The sequence below is a fragment of the Oncorhynchus mykiss genome, chromosome 3 (assembly GCF_013265735.2).
Source record: "Oncorhynchus mykiss isolate Arlee chromosome 3, USDA_OmykA_1.1, whole genome shotgun sequence".
Lineage (NCBI taxonomy): Eukaryota > Metazoa > Chordata > Actinopteri > Salmoniformes > Salmonidae > Oncorhynchus > Oncorhynchus mykiss.
In genome coordinates this window covers 4999318-5017930 of record NC_048567.1, presented here as the reverse complement: position 1 = coordinate 5017930, position 18613 = coordinate 4999318, and the positions used below count along the sequence as shown (strand labels likewise).

Genomic DNA, 18613 nt, shown 5'->3' with positions numbered 1-18613 from the left:
AAGAGTGTCATGGGACAATCTTTGGTGACCCCCCTCCCCCCAAAGAAACAACCCCTCAATATTTGATGGTTTACAATTCTTTTAATTTTTATGTCAACTGTCGACAAACAATCAACTGTCTTTTTTAACAGACTATCGCTGGGTAATAACATGTACCATGTAGCCTATTATAAAACATGGGAAATGGTAGGCTCTGTTAATGTCTTATATGGTTCATCATCATCTTAGGTAGATATTTCACAATTCTATATCAGTGAAGATCGGTAAGGCTGGGTTTACACAGGCAGCCCAATTCTAATTATTTTCCCATTAATTGGTCTTCTGGCCAATCAGACCAGCCCTTTTGCCGATAATTGGATAAAACATCAGAATTGGGCTGCCTGTGTAAACTCAGCCTTACAAATCTTCACTAATATAGAATTGTGAAATATCTACCTAAGACATGGATAATCACATAAAATACACAACTAATATATATTTTACAATATATATCTTGTCAAAAATGTTTTGTAATTACCCATTCTATCCCAACTCCACCTGAACTGAGATTATTATGGACATTTGGTCCTATGTATTAAACAAACGTGAAAGAGCAAATAAAACTAAGATTTATTTGAACACTCGAGGTAAATGGCTATAAAAAGATGCAGGATAAAACAAAACGTCTATTTGTTCAGTCTTTAAAAAAAGCTAACACATGCTAAAACAATAGATAAAATCCATTGATAAAAATTAGTAGTATTTGCACGTCAAACCATCTTTGGCAAAAATCATCGCATTCCCTTGTCTCGGACTCCAAAGAGAGATGGTATGGAGAAATGCTTTAATTATGCTTTTTTGTTTTGTCTCTGTAGTAATGCACTTGGTATGGTTGTAATTCTACTGTTGCCACCTGACTCCTTAATCTCATTGGACATGTCCCTCATCGCTCCAGTCTAGATCTTCTCTCATTGGACATGTCCCTCATCGCTCCAGTCTAGATCTTCTCTCATTGGACATGTCCCTCATCGCTCCAGTCTAGATCTTCTCTCATTGGACATGTCACTCATCGCTCTAGTCTAGATCTTCTCTCATTGGACAAGTCCCTCATCGCTCCAATCTAGATCTTATGTCCCTTGATCCAGTCTAGATCTTCTACCTTTAGACAAGTCCCTCATCGCTCCAGCCTAAATCTTCTTTACATAATTGCCAGGAAACATGCCTTCCCTCCCGCGAAGACGACCGTACCACCAGCCTGATGGATCTGGAGGGAGGATGGGTGAGAAAACCGGTCAATCTAGCCATTAGACTATATAGCCCTTTTCTATCCTCATTACAGGTGAAGCACAGGAAGACTGCATCACAGTTGAACATGTGGTTATAGTATACCTTTAATAATGCTACAATAATAGCAGTATATAATATGTAGCAGTACTTATAGTATATGACTAATAGCAGTTTTATACTACTGTAATTAATATACTCAGTTTATATAAATATAACTTCAGAGATGATCTACTGTAAGAGTTTAGTACCTTCAGTGAGGATTTCAATGACATCCTCCGCGTTGAAGCTCAGCTCATCAGTGTCCTGGGCGTCGTAAGCATACAGCGCTCGGCATTCAGGGGAGCGAGGCTTGGGCTTGGGGGCAGGCTTGGGGCGGCCCGCTCCTGGGGAAGGCTTGACCTCCTTCGAGCGTCTACGATGAACACTGAGCGAAATTGGGAGGAGAGAAAGAGAGATTTAGAAAAAGTGCCTTTCTTGGTTTACAGTATATAATACCATTTGAGTTTTTTTTTTTAAACACCAGCAACAACAGGAAGAATATCAATTTTAACAACCTAACAAGTATTCAAACAGGACCTGAGAACTCACCCAGCCACTCCCTGGTCAGGCACGTTCATGAAAGCGGTGTCTGCCTGGCTCTGGTTGTTGGAGTGGTTGTTGGTCTGCCGGGACCTCTGTTGTCGGGGTAGTGTAGGCTGCTCCATACTGGACTGCCGGCGGAGCAGAGAGACCCTGGACGAGGGTGGCCCACCCCGCTGACCACCACCCCGCTGACCACCACCCCCACCTCGGCCTCTGCCCCTGGGGGCGCCTGAGACAGATGAGGGAGATGTTGAGTCAGGTCAAAAGTGAAATGAGTGCCATCATTGGAGAGGCTCAGATATCTAGTTCTCTCACCTTGTGACTGCTGTCCTGAGCCTGGAGTCTGGTTTCCCATGTAGCGACTTTTCCTGTTGTCCCTGCGGGTCGGTCCTGGGGAACAAATGACAAAAAGGTGTGATGTGTCTGAAATGCTATGGGACGGTTGCAGACTCAGATTAGGCCTACTAATAGAAGTCTCCATTCAAAGTGCTTGGACTCACTGGAGTTCTTTGGGAGCCCGGGTCCGATGGTGACTATGAGGACCTTGCTGCTGGGCTTCACAACCGCCTCTTCTCCTTGGCCCGCCTGGAACTGGATCTGCCTGGAGCCAGCAGCAGAGAACGGCCCCCAACCTCCCTTCTTCACCTTAAACTCCAGTCTAAACGAGGAACGGAGAGGGGAGAGAGAAGCGCAATGGGTTAAGATATGGCTTAAAAGACTCAAACTGGATAACTTTTGCGTTATGTATCTTTGAGATTATTCATGATCGTTGACGTAAAGCATGACACTGGTATGTTTTAAGGGGAAATCAGCAGTTGCAACATCCCTTTTTGGACTTATAAATTAATGATTTAATTGATTCTCTAAGAATATAATAATTTAGCTTGGGGGCGTCTCCCGCCAAAATGTTTAAAGGCCCCCAACTTGGCCGCAGGTCTTGCTGTTTTAAAGCAAATTTGGTACAATTCTCCACATTTTGCCAGGGCTTATGCCATGTTCTTATGCTATCTGGGTGACACAAACATTATAACAGCACAGCGAGACCCATGCCATGTTCTGACTCAAACATTATAACATCACAGCGAGACCCATGCCATGTTCTGACTCAAACATTATAACATCACAGCGAGACCCATGCCATGACATCTTTGGAATTTTAGATTCTCCCTGACTGTCTAGTTTTCATTTTGGTGGTTGATCTTATAAAGATACAGCTCCATCATCTTTTATACATACTTTACATGTGGTTTTAGTCATTTAAGTTGCTGATAAATCAATACACTGCAGTCAGAACCCAAAGTATAGGCTTACTTTACTCCAATGTTTGTATACAAAGTAAATGTGAAACTGTATAGCCTCAAAACATGGTTAAAGCTATCTTCATGATATCATGGATGATCAGTCCTTGCATCCATATCGGTCTATGAGAGAGTGGTTTTATTTCTCCAGCCCCATCCCTCAGCTTTTTATAGAAAACTACTGTTATGGTTTCAACTGTTTAACAGGAAGACCCCACTGATTGGTCTAAGGCTAAGCTCAGAGTAAAGACTGACTGACAGGTTGTTGAACTTGAGCGGTAGCTTCCTCTGGGTCTTCTCATCATAACGTTTGTAGAGCAGACTGAGGAACTCCGTCTTGAAGATGCACTGAAGGACACTGTCGTAATGCTCCTCGTGGATGATGAAGAAGTCATCCTGCAGGGTGCTGAGGGAGGAAAGGAGACATCTTTTCAATGAAACGCCCATTTCTACTACTGTGCATCATGACCATCAACTGGTATAACACTTCCAGAGTATCTAAACTGGCACCTGAGAGAGACTGACTGAATCTTCTCCACTTCTATCTGTCTCTTCAGAACCTCGTGGATCTGTCCCTTATCTGGTCCCTGCTTCACCTTCTCCCGACCAATCAGATACAGGAACTTAGGGGTCAGGATGAGGTCACGCTTCACAGTCTGCAAGATGGAGAGAGGGATATTATATAACTTGTTGCTATTATAGGCTTACTGACCAGGAACCACAATATATAGGGGGTTCATTGAGCAGACAAGCATTGGCACTATCCACCAAACCGTCGAGGGAGTAGAAACACTGTCTTGTCTATTTAACATGAATAACAATAGCATTATGCGTTCTGTGACAATGTTAATGTTGGTTTGTTACTGTGGTCATACTTGACTCTTACCCTAAACCTGCGGTCATATTTGGCAACCACATCTGCAAAATCGATCTTCTCCCGGCGGCCCACGAACTGCCGGATCTCGGGGTGGTTGTCGGTGCCGATGTAGTCGCCCACAAAGTTCCTGTTGAGGCTGTTCCTCCTCCTCTCCTTCTTATTCAGTAGGATGTCTGAGGCTACAGGACACGACACAGTGTGATACAGTACTGAACTGACACGACACAGTGTGACACAGTACTGAACTGACACGACACAGTGTGATACAGTACTGAACTGACACGACACGACACAGTGTGACACAGTACTGAACTGACACAGTGTGACACAGTACTGAACTGACACGACACAGTGTGACACAGTGCTGAACTGACAGGACACAGTGTGACACAGTACTGAACTGACAGGACACAGTGTGACACAGTACTGAACTGACACGACACAGTGTGACACAGTGCTGAACTGACAGGACACAGTGTGACACAGTGCTGAACTGACAGGACACAGTACTGAACTGACAGGACACAGTGTGACACAGTACTGAACTGACAGGACACAGTGTGACACAGTACTGAACTGACAGGACACGACACAGTGTGACACAGTGCTGAACTGACAGGACACAGTGTGACACAGTACTGAACTGACACGACACAGTGTGACACAGTGCTGAACTGACAGGACACAGTACTGAACTGACAGGACACTACAGTGTGACACAGTACTGAACTGACAGGACACTACAGTGTGACACAGTACTGAACTGACAGGACACTACAGTGTGACACAGTACTGAACTGACAGGACATGACACAGTGTGACACAGTGCTGAACTGACAGGACACAGTACTGAACTGACAGGACACTACAGTGTGACACAGTACTGAACTGACAGGACACAGTGTGATACAGTACTGACCTGACAGGATACAGGGCTTAACATATACAGTAGATATAGTGCACTATTATACAGTACTGAACTGACAGGATACAGGGCTTAACATATACAGTAGATATAGTGCACTATTATACAGTACTGACCTGACAGGATACAGGGCTTAACATATACAGTAGATATAGTGCACTATTATACAGTACTGACCTGACAGGATACAGGGCTTAACATATACAGTAGATATAGTGCACTATTATACAGTACTGACCTGACAGGATACAGGGCTTAACATATACAGTAGATATAGTGCACTATTATACAGTACTGACCTGACAGGATACAGGGCTTAACATATACAGTAGATATAGTGCACTATTATACAGTACTGACCTGATAGGATACAGGGCTTAACATATACAGTAGATATAGTGCACTATTATACAGTACTGAACTGACAGGATACAGGGCTTAACATATACAGTAGATATAGTGCACTATTATACAGTACTGAACTGACAGGATACAGGGCTTAACATATACAGTAGATATAGTGCACTATTATACAGTACTGACCTGACAGGATACAGGGCTTAACATATACAGTAGATATAGTGCACTATTATACAGTACTGAACTGACAGGATACAGGGCTTAACATATACAGTAGATATAGTGCACTATTATACAGTACTGAACTGACAGGATACAGGGCTTAACATATACAGTAGATATAGTGCACTATTATACAGTACTGAACTGACAGGATACAGGGCTTAACATATACAGTAGATATAGTGCACTATTATACAGTACTGACCTGACAGGATACAGGGCTTAACATATACAGTAGATATAGTGCACTATTATACAGTACTGACCTGACAGGATACAGGGCTTAACATATACAGTAGATATAGTGCACTATTATACAGTACTGAACTGACAGGATACAGGGCTTAACATATACAGTAGATATAGTGCACTATTATACAGTACTGAACTGACAGGATACAGGGCTTAACATATACAGTAGATATAGTGCACTATTATACAGTACTGACCTGACAGGATACAGGGCTTAACATATACAGTAGATATAGTGCACTATTATACAGTACTGACCTGACAGGATACAGGGCTTAACATATACAGTAGATATAGTGCACTATTATACAGTACTGACCTGACAGGATACAGGGCTTAACATATACAGTAGATATAGTGCACTATTATACAGTACTGAACTGACAGGACACAGTGTGATACAGTACTGAACTGACAGGATACAGGGCTTAACATATACAGTAGATATAGTGCACTATTATACAGTACTGACCTGACAGGATACAGGGCTTAACATATACAGTAGATATAGTGCACTATTATACAGTACTGAACTGACAGGATACAGGGCTTAACATATACAGTAGATATAGTGCACTATTATACAGTACTGACCTGACAGGATACAGGGCTTAACATATACAGTAGATATAGTGCACTATTATACAGTACTGACCTGACAGGATACAGGGCTTAACATATACAGTAGATATAGTGCACTATTATACAGTACTGAACTGACAGGATACAGGGCTTAACATATACAGTAGATATAGTGCACTATTATACAGTACTGACCTGACAGGATACAGGGCTTAACATATACAGTAGATATAGTGCACTATTATACAGTACTGACCTGACAGGATACAGGGCTTAACATATACAGTAGATATAGTGCACTATTATACAGTACTGACCTGACAGGATACAGGGCTTAACATATACAGTAGATATAGTGCACTATTATACAGTACTGACCTGACAGGATACAGGGCTTAACATATACAGTAGATATAGTGCACTATTATACAGTACTGAACTGACAGGATACAGGGCTTAACATATACAGTAGATATAGTGCACTATTATACAGTACTGACCTGACAGGATACAGGGCTTAACATATACAGTAGATATAGTGCACTATTATACAGTACTGACCTGACAGGATACAGGGCTTAACATATACAGTAGATATAGTGCACTATTATACAGTACTGACCTGACAGGATACAGGGCTTAACATATACAGTAGATATAGTGCACTATTATACAGTACTGAACTGACAGGATACAGGGCTTAACATATACAGTAGATATAGTGCACTATTATACAGTACTGACTGTACATGGCAAAAAGCTGATTCCCACAGAGAGAAACCATACCTTACCTTCCTCTCTCATCTTGACGTACTTGCGGACGGCGATGTGTTTGCGCCAGGCCTTCTGGATGGCCCGAGCATATCCGTTATATTTCCTTTCCCTCATCTCCTCCAGCAAGAACAACTACAGAAACATATTTCACAATACTTCTATAAATGATCATCTTTATAGTAAGAAGAACCAGACTGTTATGTGTCAGTATAGAGGTTTTCTAGGTAACGAGAGAAAGACGTACTGATTCTGGGGCCTTGATGAAGATCTTAGTCTTTCCCAGCTGGTACTGGTCCTGGTCCATGTTGACAGAGTGGAGGAGGTGCAGAACCCCCTTCCTCTCCTCCCCTGTCCACCGGGGCCATGTCTCCCTGGTCAGGATGGCATACCTGTAGGACCACACAAAGCCATTTTACTGGACTGGCAGAAGTCATGCATACATTTTTTAAATAGATGGAAACAAAGTATTGGGTGGAATTCATTCAGATCAAGCCAAACGCTGATTAAAACAACATGAACAAATACATTTGTACTGATGTTTGAAATCTGTGAAGCAAGCATGGAAATCCATCTCTTGGACCCCTGACCCCTATGACCTTAGGGCTCACCTCTGCAGGAACTTGGCGAAGGCTCGGCGGAATGCGTACCCGGCGCGGCGCACACGAATGTTCTCCCGCAGGCCCAGGTACTCCACCTGGTGTTTGGCCCGAGTGTCCTCCCAGTCCCGAGGCTTCTTGGTCTCGTTGGGCTTGATACAGCGGATGTAGTGGGGGGTGCACTTCATCAGGGTCTGGACCAGGTTGTTGGCTTGTTTCTGAAGGACATGGAGGTTCAATCACAGCTTGGTAGCACAGACCAGGCGCTCAGAGTAGTAAACAGACTGATGGAAGAAAATATATCCCTGTACAATAACACATACAGTGACCCGTGGCCGGGATGTTATGGAAGACAGGGGGGTGGGGGACCCCCTCATCTGAGATTGGACTGGCATGTCTGTTTCCATAGCAACAATAATACTTAGTGGACAGATCGACATAAACATAACTGGTATGGTAGTATCTGTGGGGAAGGAATGGGATTGGTGGGATAATGAGCAGCAGTGCTTACAGTGTGTGGGTCTTTCCTCACTGGTTATTTGGACAAATCACGATTTCGCAGGTGTTAACATCTTTCGAATTTTGGGAGGGGACATTTGGCCCGTAGACAGAGGGTTCCGCTCCTCGTTCCTGTTCTGCTGCTCGTTCTACCATCTCTTCTCTTCACACGTATGGACCCAGAACTTAATCAAGCAGCTGACCAATTACGTGAGACTTTGTTCTGGGTCTACAGAGATTATAGTAGCACACAACCGTGTCAGATCCTTACCTTGATCTTGCTACTGGCGGTGGTAGGACGGCCCTTTTTCTCTGCCTCTAGGTTTTCTGGGAAAAGGGTTTTTATGAAGGCACTGCCCAAACACAGACAGACAGAGAGAGAGGCTGGTCAGTGGCAGACTATGTAATTATCATATAGTATACCTATTATAACACGTCTCACTACACTTACAATTCACTGCTCTGCATCAGCTCAATGATGTCGTTGAAGAGCACATCTCTGTTCCTCTCACAGAAGCCACTGACATCATAGGACACCTGAGAGAGAGAGAGAGAGAGAGAAGCTATCAGTCTTTCATTTCAGCATTTTCCCTCTAACACATTTGGATATTTAGGATATGTGGGCTCCATGTTCTTCAAACCCCCACCAGGGGGCAATGTACCAAATTAAATCAAAGAGCTGTAATCTTTGGAATGTTGGATCAGGTTGCGATGAGGATGCATTGTAAAAGGCCCATAGTGTTGTACTGTATGGTGTCCGTACCTTGCCAGCGTAGTGGTGCACTATGAAGCCTTTATTCCAGCTGTTGAAGTGCTCATGGGAGCTGATTCCCGCTTGTAGCTTCTGGATCAGGGTCTGGTCTGCACCCTCCCCCTTAGCATGCATGGTGGCACACACATCGTCCAAGATACTCATGATGCCTGGGGGGTTCTGGGTAATAAGAACAGGGTATATCAAGAACTGTACCATACACACACACAACATCTACTGGTACTGTAACTAGTTCACCTGAATTACAGGCAAAATGGCCGGTCAACTTCAGCACTACAGCAATGGCCAAATATGATCACTCACCAGTTTGGACTCAATGAGGTCACACACGATTTTGTTGTTAAAGTACTCGATCGGCGTCCACTTGATCCCTTCCTGCACATATTCCTCCTACAAGAAACAACGTCAGTATCTGGGAAAACAGGCCAAAGTAATGTAGACCTATCACAAGACGAAAGAGTGAAACAGGTAATGTAGAGTTATAACTTACCTGCTCAGCTTTTAACGTGAGCTCAATGAAAATCTGCTGCAGCTTCTCATTCACAAAGTTGATGCAGAACTGCTCAAAGCCGTTTTTCTATTAGTGTTAAATAGAGATGTGAAGGAAAATGTTATGTTTGTGCTTTTCTAATAACCAATTCGACTGGGTTGATGCAAGTTACTGGTGGATCATGCCTGGGAGGAATCCTCACTATCAGTATAAGCAATGTGGCAGTACGCCCACAACCTTGTTTTGAGAAAGGAATATCTCAGTTTCAAGGTGTCAGCTTGGAGAGAAGAAGCCTTGTGAGGTATTGGTCGATCACAAGCATGAACCAAAAGTTAATGATGAATGAATAATAAATGAGCTAAATCATGCAAATATAAGGTGACTGTGTAAGCAGTATATAAGAGACCCAACGGGACTGCCCCGGCAGACACAATACTTGGTGCATTTATTTGTTGGAACCTCTCCAGCTGGATGATAATAAAGAATCATTCATTTAAGGTTGACTTCAGGTGTCCCTGGTGGTCATTCCCACAACAGAGAGCATACGTAAAGTTAACGATTTTGTATGAATAAAAAGCAGTAACAATTCAACGTAACTGGAGGTGGCAATTAGGTGTGCAGGACACATGTGATTAGGTGTGCAGGTCACGTGTGATTAGGTGTACATGTGTACATGTGATTAGGTGTACATGTGTACATGTGATTAGGTGTGCAGGACACGTGTGATTAGGTGTGCAGGACACGTGTGATTAGGTGTGCAGGACACGTGTGATTAGGTGTGCAGGACACGTGTGATTAGGTGTGCAGGACACGTGTGATTAGGTGTGCAGGATGTTGTTAGGACATATGTGATTAGGTGTGCAGGATACGTGTGATTAGGTGTGCAGGACACGTGTGATTAGGTGTGCAGGACACGTGTGATTAGGTGTGCAGGACACGTGTGATTAGGTGTGCAGGATACGTGTGATTAGGTGTGCAGGATACGTGTGATTAGGTGTGCAGGACACGTGTGATTAGGTGTGCAGGACACGTGTGATTAGGTGTGCAGGACACGTGTGATTAGGTGTGCAGGATACGTGTGATTAGGTGTGCAGGATACGTGTGATTAGGTGTGCAGGATACGTGTGATTAGGTGTGCAGGATGTTGTTAGGACATATGTGATTAGGTGTGCAGGATGTTGTTAGGACATATGTGATTAGGTGTGCAGGACACATGTGATTAGGTGTGCAGGACACATGTGATTAGGTGTGCAGGACACATGTGATTAGGTGTACAGGTCACATGTGATTAGGTGTGCAGGTCACATGTGATTAGGTGTGCAGGTCACATGTGATTAGGTGTGCAGGACACATGTGATTAGGTGTGCAGGACACATGTGATTAGGTGTACAGGTCACATGTGATTAGGTGTGCAGGACACGTGTGATTAGGTGTGCAGGACACATGTGATTAGGTGTGCAGGACACATGTGATTAGGTGTGCAGGACACATGTGATTAGGTGTACAGGTCACATGTGATTAGGTGTGCAGGACACGTGTGATTAGGTGTACAGGACACATGTGATCTTCAACTAAATGATATGGTCTAACAGCCTATAGGTAGAAATCTTTATGTATACAGTGTTAAAGGAAATGAAGCCTAGTCCAACAGAAGAAGTGGAACTCCTGTATGAGGAAGCACAGAAATATCCACCTGGAAGATTTCAAAGCCATAGATGTCCAGCACCCCAATATTGAATTCCTCATGGTCTTTCTGTATGGCTTTGTTGATAGACTGGGGGAGTGGAGAGAAGAAAGAAATCTATGAAGAAGTTGAATTGCTAGTCTATATTTTCATCATACAGTACTACAATAAAATAAGGTGTCATGGTCGTAGCAACAGTACTGCAGTAAACCTCTTGTGAGACAACAGGACAGAACATGTGTAAGCTGTGCTGCCTCCCTGCTGCTCCCATCTCTAGACGTGTTCTGTCTTGTGTGGCTCCCAACCCAGCAGTCAAAAGACAAACAACTGGACAAGGATTCAGACAGCAAGTCCAATACATGTTCCGATAAGAGAGATGCCTCTTTGTAGTGATCGTGAACATGGCCATGCTTTGCTGTTAAATGTCCCCTCTACTAGTTAATCAGTCAAAATATACTGTAGGTGAGCAAATTGATGAGGATAAAAGGAACCTCACTGACAGGTTTCTTCTGAAATTAAAATGGACACTTACATCCACAAGAAAGTCAAACAGGCGTGAGTAGAGGGCTTTGGAGAGGGCGTCCCGTGTGAAGGAGGCCTGCTCTGTGTTCAGAGTGACAGCGATGCTCTCCGTCTTGCCTCCCCACTTGCTGTCCATGATCCGGCTGGTCAGCTTGTTTTTCAGACCCTCCTGGGAGATTCCCAACAGGTAGGCCGGGAACGCCAGGACTGCCGGAACATGGAGGAGGGGAAGTGATATAGGACAGCGAGAGAGATCACAAGTGCAAAGAGGGTATAGGATAGGGGTTGGTTTGGGATTGTGTGTGTGTGTATGTAACTCACAGTCCTCACTCTCCACCACAGCGTAGTTTCCCTCCTCTCTGAAGGCGATGTTACCCAGATGCAGGATGCCTGCTACGATCTGCATCACCATGTCCTGATCATCTACAGACAGGCCCACCACTGACATGGCCTCCTAAAACACAGACACACAATGAAGACAAACTGCCTCTCTATACACGTGAAAAAGAAAGAAAGAGAGAAAGAGAGAGAGAGAGCTCACCATGGTGTCAGAGAATTCCTTCTTATCGTTGACATCCTCCACGGTGTAGGTGCCAGACTGGTTCAGGTAGAGGTAGTAGTCAGGTGTGGTGACACCAAGGTTCTCCCTCATCTCTTTAGTGGCGCCCCCCAGGAGCTAAGGGTCAGAGGTCATTAGGTCAAAGGTTAATTAAGTGATGGAATTCTCTCCATAATTAGTTATTGTTATTCTGTCCCACCTGGTAGTAGATGTGGAAGTTCCTCTCTCCCTGGTTCTGTGACACCACCCTGGACTTCTCCAACAGGAAGTTGGAGATCTTCCCTCCGTCTGGCTCTCCTCCACGGCTGAACTGGATCTCAAAGTACTTCCCCTGTGGTAAAAACGGACAGTGATTAAGGTTCCTTGTCCAGATAAGGCCTAAACCAGGAATGCAACAACAAAGCTCCACCTACAATCCTCCCTATTGATTCACCTATCTGGTCCCATCATCTCTGCCAATGGGAGTGAATGGCAGAAGGCCACAACATTTTGGAATGAAATGCACCCCTAATTCCTTATCCATTCTATCGGTATTCCCAGATTCCCGGTTCTACTCACAAAGCGACTAGAGTTATTGTTGCGCACAGTCTTGGCATTCCCAAAGGCCTCCAGGAGAGGGTTGGATTGGAGGATGATGTCTTTTACGTGCTGTGAAGAAGAAGAATAAAGGAGAACAGATGAACCCACTAATATGTGTCTGAGAAGACGAAATGAGAGAATGGAAGGGAGCATTAGTCAAATGTATCCCCTATACCTGGACTTTGGGACCTCCACCCGACACCTTGGAGATGTAACCCATTATGTATTTAGCTGCTACAGTCTTTCCTGCTCCACTCTCCCCACTGCAAAGACAACGGAAAGCTTTAAGAAACACCCTAACTCATTGTGATGGTATCCCATTGACAGAATGCATGGTTTATGTGACAGTTCAGGTTACAAGAAGTATAAAGTTTGATCTCTAGGAGTGAGATGATTGGTCAGACCTGATGATGACACACTGGTTCTCACAGTCGATCATCATGTTGCGGTACATGTTGTCAGCCAGGGCATAGATGTGAGGGGGGTTTTCATACTGGGCCTGGAAAAGGAAGAGAAAGCATAGCGGTTAAGAGCATTGGGCCAATAATCAAAAGGTCGCTGGTTCGAATCCCCACGCCGACAATCTGTCGATGTGCCCTTGACCAAGGCACTTAACCCTATTTGTTCCTGTAAGTCACTCTGGATAAGAGCACCTGCTAAATTACTAATTCAAAGAAAATAAAAAAAATACATATATGAGTGTCTTCTACAAGCCCTAGGTGACTTGCTATCAAACATCCAGCAGTTTACTTTCAACATGTATTTTATTTTGTCAGCTCGGTAAACAGCATTCACAATAGATGACGCTTCTTACTTACATGATGACGCTTCTTACTTACATGATGACGCTTCTTACTTACATGATGACGCTTCTTACTGACATGATGACACTTCTTACTTACATTATGACGCTTCTTACTTACATGATGACGCTTCTTACTTACATGATGACGCTTCTTACTTACATGATGACGCTTCTTACTTACATGATGACGCTTCTTACTTACATGATGACGCTTCTTACTTACATGATGACGCTTCTTACTGACATGATGACGCTTCTTACTTACATGATGACGCTTCTTACTTACATGATGACGCTTCTTACTTACATGATGACGCTTCTTACTTACATGATGACGCTTCTTACTTACATTATGACGCTTCTTACTTACATTATGACGCTTCTTACTTACATTATGACGCTTCTTACTTACATTATGACGCTTCTTACTTACATTATGACGCTTCTTACTTACATTATGACGCTTCTTACTTACATTATGACGCTTCTTACTTACATGATGACGCTTCTTACTTACATGATGACGCTTCTTACTTACATGATGACGCTTCTTACTTACATTATGACGCTTCTTACTTACATGATGACGCTTCTTACTTACATGATGACGCTTCTTTACTTACATGATGACGCTTCTTACTTACATGATGACGCTTCTTACTTACATGATGACGCTTCTTACTTACATGATGACGCTTCTTACTTACATGATGACGCTTCTTACTTACATGATGACGCTTCTTACTTACATGATGACGCTTCTTACTTACATGATGACGCTTCTTACTTACATGATGACGCTTCTTACTTACATGATGACGCTTCTTACTTACATGATGACGCTTCTTTACTTACATGATGACGCTTCTTACTTACTTACATTTACTTAAAAAAAGGCATTTACAAAAACTTCTGCAGTAGAATACATTGTCACATATTTGTAACAGAAGTGGTTAATGGAGTGTCTACTGGTCCCTCAGACCCGAGTGAAACCAAAGAAATGAAGGAGGCAACTGAGAAACAGGAAGCCTTGGGGTTATTCATTAACTCTGTGATTATGAGGTCAGGTAAACAATGGACAACTTAATGGCATTGAACAGATCATTTACATGATAGTGGGAATGTGGGAGGGCACACTTTGCATCACTTATTAATAAGCACCATTTTATACACTACAGTTTCTCCGTCTAGATCGAGAGATGCAAACAAATCCTGAAACTGGTAGGTAGGTAGGTAGGTAGGTGCAGCCAGCCAGCAGCAAGCCCAGTGTCTTTAGTAGTGTGTCTATTACTCACAGCTCCCTGGTAGAGCTCCACCTCTCTGTCGGTGAAGTAGGGCAGCTGTTTAAAGGGGTTGACAGAGATCAGCACCGACCCTATGTAGGTCTGAGGAAGACATGTTAAGAAGAACTTGAATATCCATCTAGAAGACACCACCGCCAGGGACCACAACAACGCTGACGTGGGTAGCTGTGATCACAGTGTTAGTCCCTAACGCTACATGGTGTACTGTCAATATGGTGGTTGAGACACAAACATATTACCCTTCCATGTTGCTCTACACTTTTTAAAGTATGTTATTAAGGTTAATCTCATAACAGGCTGATGTGGGTGAAGTGATCACACAGGTGTGTAGGTCCATAGGGCGTGCGTGTGTGTGTGTGTGTGACAGAGAGACCACGGTGTATGTACATCTACAAAGCACAGCAAAGCCTGAGTGTATTTGCCACATATAGCAGTGCGTGTCCTGGTTCTACTACTAAGTTGAAGCTGAAGGATACAAAGATGTAGTCGTCCATGTATCTCTTCTTGAGGTTGTCAGTGATGGCTTCCTCGTTGATCTTGGAGAGCAGGACCATGTCATCCACCCCGCTGATCTTAACATTCTGGGTCTGCCAGTGGTAGCGCTCCTTACTCCCCTGAGACAGAGAAACAGACAGAAAGAGAGGGAGATAGAAACTTATTGCAACCAGTCTGTGCAAATTCAAATTTGCTCTCTTTCCATTTCAACTCCTCTCCTCATCCATTAAGGAACACTCATATGTCCTCATTAACTGACTGAGGAGTGGGAGTTGGAAAGATCAGTGATGGGCTGGTAGCAGGGAAACTGAATATGCCGGAATCTGACATACCAACTACTTTACACAAGAGGCTGTGAGCTCTTCAAGATCGCATTGTGGAGTTCTGGAAATGTACAACAGTTTGTGTGGTGCAAATAGTAATGTCCGCACAGTGAACACCAGTGGTCACCAACCTTGTACACAATAAATGACATAAAAGTAGCAATCAATACACTTTTTAGACTGTGCTTGTTAGACTGTGCTTGTTAGACTGTGCTTGTTAGACTGTGCTTGTTAGACTGTGCTTGTTAGACTGTGCCTGCCACAAATAAGCTGAATGTGTTATGACCATAAAGTAAAGAAACACAGTCTTCATACTCACCACACGACCATAAAGATGTTCCCACCATAACACATGTATTACACAATAACAGCAGCCTCTATTTCAAAAGAGGATGAAAACTATGATCCTACTCAAACAGCTACAGAAATGTCTCAACCGTTGACGTGAATGTACTCACTCTTACCAAAATAACCTTGAATATTGCCATATTGACCAGAAGTTGGTGAGGTGATGTCATAATATAGCTGTGTGCCTGCCAGGATGAATCAGAACACTATCATTTATGTATTATTTAAACTTGATTTAACTAGGCAAGTCACTTCATAACAAATTCTTAATGACAATGACGGCCTACCAAGACCAAGAGACAAACGTTTATGATTGAAATACCCTCGTCAATTCAGTGGTGTAAAGTAGTTGTCAAACACACATCACATTATACAAGGTGCTGAATGAGAAACTCTGCATATAAAAGAAACAGAAAGGCTAAGCAGCAATATAGTGTGTAGGCTGTAGGCTGTAGACCGTAGGCCGTAGGCTGTAGACCATAGGCTGTAGGCCGTAGACTGTAGGCCGTAGACCGTAGGCTGTAGGCTGTAGACCGTAGGCTGTAGGCCATAGGCTGTAGGCCGTAGACTGTAGGCCGTAGACCGTAGGCTATAGGCTGTAGGCTGTAGACTGTAGGCTGTAGACCGTAGGCTATAGGCTGTAGGCTGTAGACCGTAGACTGTAGGCTATAGGCTGTAGGCCGTAGACTGTAGGCCGTAGACCGTAGGCTATAGGCTGTAGGCTGTAGACCGTAGACTGTAGGCTGTTGTTTCTTTGTTCATTCACTGATGGTCAGATGGGCAAGAAGAGGCAATGCCACGAGAGAAATACCTTGTGATTTATCAGTCATGAATCACCATGACAGACAGATGGTTTGAGTATTGCAACAGACAGTCCAGTTCTCGTAGAACAGTCATGCGTCTGTGGAATGTCTAACAAGGAACCAAACAGGTCACAGGGTGAATACCAGCAGTGGTTTGTTCCCCTTTTCTCTAACTTGATCAGTACTGATAAAAACTAGATCGGGAGAGGAAGAATATTCTGTCACGTTGTCCTTCTGAATGTGTCCAACCAATACAGAGTCCCGATGTTGAATCCCAAAGTTATGACCAGGTATAATTTTGTATGCATGACATCACAGGGGTCTGTCCCCCGTGGACCTCAAATCTTCCTATCCTGATTTGTCTACATTCCATTTCCCTCCTAGGGCCTGTTCAATGGGGATAACCCTGCCCAGACACGTTGCTCCTGGTTGATTCATTTGAATCAGCTTCACCTGCAGTTTGACAGGGAAACAATTTTGCTAGCTGAGTGCAGTAACATTTAGAGGCAAAACATTTACTATAGTAGCATAGCCACGGGAAGTAATTGGGAGTTGGGGGTATTGTTTGTGGAGGTGGACAGGGTGGCAGCAGAGAAAACAATGTTTTGCATGCTCTAATTGGTCCACTAATGCAGGATTATTAAAGGCCCAGCGCACTACTTTTGTGAGAGAGAAGAAAAAATAAAGAAACCATTATTTATTGTGATTTTTCAGTGGGTGCTGCAGAACCCTCAGCACCCCTACTCTCTGTGGCTATGTGTAGTAGACTACGGGTATGCCTAGGCTGTTATTTAGGTGTGCATGCAATGACCTCTGGGAAAAGTGTATGCCCAGGCTAGTCGTGTGTTTCCATCTGTGGGTAGGCCTAAACGTTGTGCCTATTCCAATGTTATTATATACTATAGCCCCCTTTCCTATAACCTAGCACCACTGATCATGACTTGACAGGTGGAAGCAGCACTAAAGGTGAAAACCTGTCCATACTTTTCAGTTATTGGAAAGGAGTTCAAGGAGTACTGGGACATTTGAGGCAATAGTCTACTGATTGAATCAAATGTAGACACTGTCTACCTGTTCACGACAAGGAAGTCTGTGCAAAAGAAAAATGCGCAGACTTACTAATATTTGCATCGTGTAGATCCAACAGTGCCAGTTGTTTAAAGTTAGTGATTTATGAATCAAAGAACGGACAGCGCCTTTTCAAGCTCCGGTCAGACATCCAAGGATATTTGTCGACAATCCTTGTCATCCACCAGGTTTCTGTATCACAAACACTAGGCAATCGGACTTGTTGGCTCAAGGAAATATTCTCCAGTCGGGAGAACTTCACGAGTAGGCTAAACATTCGATGAATGATGTTTAAATTATTTTCGGTGTGTAGTTGGTGATTGAGAAAAAGTATAGGTTACTTACCATTTTAACTTGATATTACTTCCTGATTGAGAAATCCAACTTACACGGAAAGTTTGAGGAGCGAAGCAAGGAGTGTCACGAGCTCAGGTGAAACTCAAACGTAATATCATACTTATAAATCTAAAGAGGGTTAATTTAATTGTCGGTATTATATGCTGTTTTCTATCAATGTAAAAACTTTCACCGGTGCTTCAACGTTGATTGAATAGCCTAGCCTGACTTCTTCTAAGGAGGTGGGGTCAGTTTGTAAGTAATTTAAACATTTGCTTAATAGCGGAAGTGTG

At 43.4% G+C, this 18613-nt stretch overlaps 1 protein-coding gene and 1 long non-coding RNA gene across 2 annotated transcripts; one reads left to right on the top strand and one right to left on the bottom strand.

Annotated features, from left to right (window-relative positions):
* Positions 1 to 61: 61 nt before the first annotated feature.
* LOC110516306 (unconventional myosin-Ie) lies at positions 62 to 18612 on the bottom strand. Its single transcript, XM_036966546.1, has 27 exons — positions 18330 to 18612; positions 15424 to 15561; positions 14939 to 15028; positions 13243 to 13337; positions 13014 to 13101; positions 12818 to 12907; positions 12459 to 12590; positions 12242 to 12376; positions 12022 to 12154; positions 11711 to 11907; positions 11188 to 11268; positions 9495 to 9581; positions 9308 to 9394; positions 8996 to 9163; positions 8684 to 8769; positions 8504 to 8585; positions 7747 to 7952; positions 7383 to 7527; positions 7156 to 7270; positions 4033 to 4202; positions 3657 to 3802; positions 3406 to 3552; positions 2349 to 2506; positions 2164 to 2238; positions 1855 to 2077; positions 1515 to 1690; positions 62 to 1243 (listed from the first exon to the last, which is right to left on the bottom strand). Exons 1-27 carry the CDS (start codon positions 18330 to 18332, stop codon positions 1167 to 1169), a joined length of 3330 nt encoding a protein of 1109 aa, XP_036822441.1. The 5' UTR covers positions 18333 to 18612; the 3' UTR covers positions 62 to 1166.
* Positions 10046 to 10600, top strand: LOC118944848. The gene is made up of 3 exons (XR_005040224.1): positions 10046 to 10153; positions 10202 to 10316; positions 10374 to 10600. It is a non-coding gene; the product is annotated as an uncharacterized LOC118944848 (long non-coding RNA).
* Position 18613: the final 1 nt, after the last annotated feature.

Bases quoted from the DNA above. Each gene is read 5' to 3' on its own strand.
- LOC110516306 (XM_036966546.1), bottom strand. The intron at 9,164-9,307 runs GTGAGTGATCAT...CTTATTACCCAG, and splicing joins ACCTCATTGAGTCCAAACTG to AACCCCCCAGGCATCATGAG. The intron at 7,528-7,746 runs GTGAGCCCTAAG...GTGGTCCTACAG, and splicing joins TTCGCCAAGTTCCTGCAGAG to GTATGCCATCCTGACCAGGG.